The sequence below is a fragment of the Trichechus manatus genome, unplaced genomic scaffold (genome assembly GCF_000243295.1).
Source record: "Trichechus manatus latirostris isolate Lorelei unplaced genomic scaffold, TriManLat1.0 scaffold00032, whole genome shotgun sequence".
Taxonomy (NCBI): domain Eukaryota; kingdom Metazoa; phylum Chordata; class Mammalia; order Sirenia; family Trichechidae; genus Trichechus; species Trichechus manatus.
Window position 1 is genome coordinate 8911024 of NW_004443968.1, and position 3351 is coordinate 8914374.

The 3351-nt window shown below is 51.0% G+C and overlaps 1 protein-coding gene across 2 annotated transcripts in view; it reads left to right on the top strand.

Annotated features, from left to right (window-relative positions):
* The first annotated feature begins 6 nt into the window (after positions 1 to 6).
* Positions 7 to 3351, top strand: part of NR2F1 (nuclear receptor subfamily 2 group F member 1) — a 9322-nt gene continuing 5977 nt past the window's right edge. Inside the window, exons 1-2 of one of the 2 annotated variants that reach the window (XM_004375025.2) lie at positions 7 to 294; positions 2780 to 3307. In XM_004375025.2, coding sequence (XP_004375082.1) covers positions 282 to 294; positions 2780 to 3307 — 541 coding nt within the window. In that variant the 5' untranslated portion in view covers positions 7 to 281. Of the gene's footprint in view, positions 295 to 2063; positions 2077 to 2779; positions 3308 to 3351 lie in introns of those variants that run through there. The other variant, XM_004375026.1, reaches the window with a different exon arrangement.

Here is a 3351-nt window from a genome sequence, read left to right on the forward strand (position 1 = left end):
AGCCGGGAGCGCCCGCCACCCCCGGCACGGCGGGGGACAAGGGCCAGGGCCCGCCCGGCTCGGGCCAGAGCCAGCAGCACATCGAGTGCGTGGTGTGCGGGGACAAGTCGAGCGGCAAGCACTACGGCCAATTCACCTGCGAGGGTTGCAAAAGTTTCTTCAAGAGGAGCGTCCGCAGGAACTTAACTTACACATGCCGTGCCAACAGGAACTGTCCCATCGACCAGCACCACCGCAACCAGTGCCAATACTGCCGCCTCAAGAAGTGCCTCAAAGTGGGCATGAGGCGGGAAGGTGAATATTTCTTCTCTGCTTCTCTCCCCGCGCTTCGCCCGGCTCCCCGGTCCTCTGTCTCTCGCGCGGGGGTGGCTGCTGTGTGGGGCTGGGGCTTCAGCGGTCCCGGTCCATCCCACCTTCCCCAGTCCCCGCTACCTTCCTCCCCCTGCGTCTCCCACCTCCCCCTCCCCTCCCCAGCTCGCTGCCGCAGCCTCCCCCTCCCGGCCTGCGCTCCTCTTCCCGGCTCCCCAACCCCGCCCGCTGCCTGCTCGGGATTGTGTCCCTGGGATCGTGAGCTATGGCTTAAAATCCCCTTCTTCCCTCTGTCTTGGATGTGCTCGGTGTGTGTCTCTTTCCTGTGTGTGCGTGAGGATGCTTGGGGCTGTGCTGGCATGAACTTGGGGAGGGGGTGCTTATTTCCCCAGAAAACTCTGTTTCTGTGTTTTTTCATTCCACTTTCTCCTCCACCTCTTCGTACTCTTTATTTAAAATGGGAGAGGGCTGGGACTGGAGAACCCTGAATCGTAGATTCATTGCTGCCATCATCCTTTTGGAAGCTTAGCTTGGAAAAAGAGGAGTGAGATTTATTGCACTTGTAGGTCTAATTAGGGGGGAAGGGGGGCTTCTAGCCCGTTCACTGGTTCCCTCTCCTCTCCACGGAGCTGGGGCCGCCTCCTCTGGAGCTGTGGCCTTGTTTTCACCCCTGTACTTTGAAAGGAAAGTTTGTGACTGAACCGTGCTTTCATAGTTGTGTCATTTTTTTTTAAAGCATGATACTCCTTTTATTTCTTCATCAAACTCCACCCTCTGCTTAAATACTGCATACAAATTACAATTTACTACGCATTTACCGATCCTTCTGATTTGGCTATAAAACATAGACTGCAGCTGGCATGCGCTTCCACATCATTTAATCCCTGTGTTGTACCGGTTTGTTGTTTGTTTTGTTTTTTTTTTAAAACACAACTTTTGATGTTGGATTTAGATATGTTTCATGTTCATGTGGCAAGAGATGCAGTACTTTCTTAGAAATATATTTAGCTGTTTACAGTTAAAGTTTATGTTCTAACAATCGTTAAAGATGTCTTATAGTCAAATTAGCGAGCCAGTCAATTTTATAGAATGCAGATTACTCTTTCTTGTAATTGACTTTAAAATTATATTTTGGATACCACAAGAAAAGAAATTAAATTCCTTCAGATTTCAAGGAGGAGGCAAATATGACGACTTCATTTCTAGCTCCAGGGAGATTTTGTAAGCATCTGAAAAAAACAAAAAAAAAAAAAAAACTTTGAATTGTGCTCTCATTTAACTGAAAAATAACTGCCAAGTTCAAAACTATAATTAGAAAAAAGTATTCTAGCCATTATGTTTCAAGAGCTTAAATTGCACTGGGACTTGCATTAAAATTAGAATCCAAGCAAACTTAAGAAAATAGTGCACAAACTGAACTAAGACAGCTATGTGTACATGGACATATCTATATTAATTTGTTGGGGGGGAGAGTTCAGTAGCCGTAACTTTTCCTAAAGTTGCCTTTGTTTACATGGCAATTTAAAACGCTGGCAGTGTTGAAGTAAAACATACACATTAAAAAAAAAAAAAAAAAAAAAAAACTTTGGTCAGCTTTAAGAACTCAAAGCATGCTTACGTTTTGCATTCAGACGGTTAATGAATCCAGTGTTTTTGCAGTTGCGAGCTCGTGCATTCACTGGCAAAAGCTGGCTGCAGGTTGCAGTGGCACGGCGCAGGACAGAAACTAATTATATTTCCCACTTTTTTCAATAATGTTTGGCTACTGTAAGTTCAACTTTTTTTTCTTGAAAATGTTCGATTTTCTGTTGCTTTTAACAGTGAGAACTTTGTGTGGGGCGACGAGGAGGAGGGAAGAGGGGAGGGGTGCAGGATACTTGCTCTATAACCTCAAAAGTTTGAAGTGGTTAGGAGGGTATGTAACGTGTATCTATTTTAAGGATAACACTATAGCATTTTTAGAGAATACGGAAACATTTTATGAGCAAAACGAGGCTTGTTTGCAAATAAGGAGGCCGCTAGGCATTTGCTTAGAACCACCACCTCTCTCCGGTTTCGCCTATGTATGTTTTTTAAACCCTGATTTGTTTCGGTCTGGAGGGGTGAGTGAGGTTTCCTTTTTCTGTGTGTGCCTCCTGCATGGTGGAGGGGTTGGCACTTTCTTGGCGTCAGGAGCTCGGCTGGCTCTGCCCAGCTGGAGGGCCTTGAATTCAGGCCTGGTTCCTGCAGGGCTGGGGTGGCCAAGGGTACAGGCGATGGCTGGGCAAATCGGGCCGCGGAGTTGGAGGGCCTTCCCCCGGGTCTCCTTGCGGTGTGGGCTGTGAGTGAGAGCGAGAGCGCGAGAGAAGGTGCGCGGGGAGCGTGTGGCTGCGGGAAGAGCCTCCGCTTTGTGTCGGGTGCGCTGCGACGCGGCGATGTTCGCAAGCCCCCTGGATGCACATTGCCTCTTTTCTCTCTTTCTTTTTGTCAGCGGTTCAGCGAGGAAGAATGCCTCCAACCCAGCCCAACCCAGGCCAGTACGCGCTCACCAACGGGGACCCCCTCAACGGCCACTGCTACCTGTCAGGCTACATCTCGCTGCTGCTGCGCGCCGAGCCCTATCCCACGTCGCGCTACGGCAGCCAGTGCATGCAGCCCAACAACATCATGGGCATCGAGAACATCTGCGAGCTGGCCGCGCGCCTGCTCTTCAGCGCCGTCGAGTGGGCCCGCAATATTCCCTTCTTCCCGGATCTGCAGATCACCGACCAGGTGTCCCTGCTGCGCCTCACCTGGAGCGAGCTATTCGTGCTCAACGCGGCGCAGTGCTCCATGCCGCTGCACGTGGCGCCGCTGCTGGCCGCCGCCGGTCTGCACGCGTCGCCCATGTCTGCCGACCGCGTCGTGGCCTTCATGGACCACATCCGCATCTTCCAGGAGCAGGTGGAGAAGCTCAAGGCGCTGCACGTCGACTCAGCCGAGTACAGTTGCCTCAAAGCCATCGTGCTGTTCACGTCAGGTGAGGCTGCGGTCGCGGGGAGGGCAGGCCGCGCGGCGAGCGGG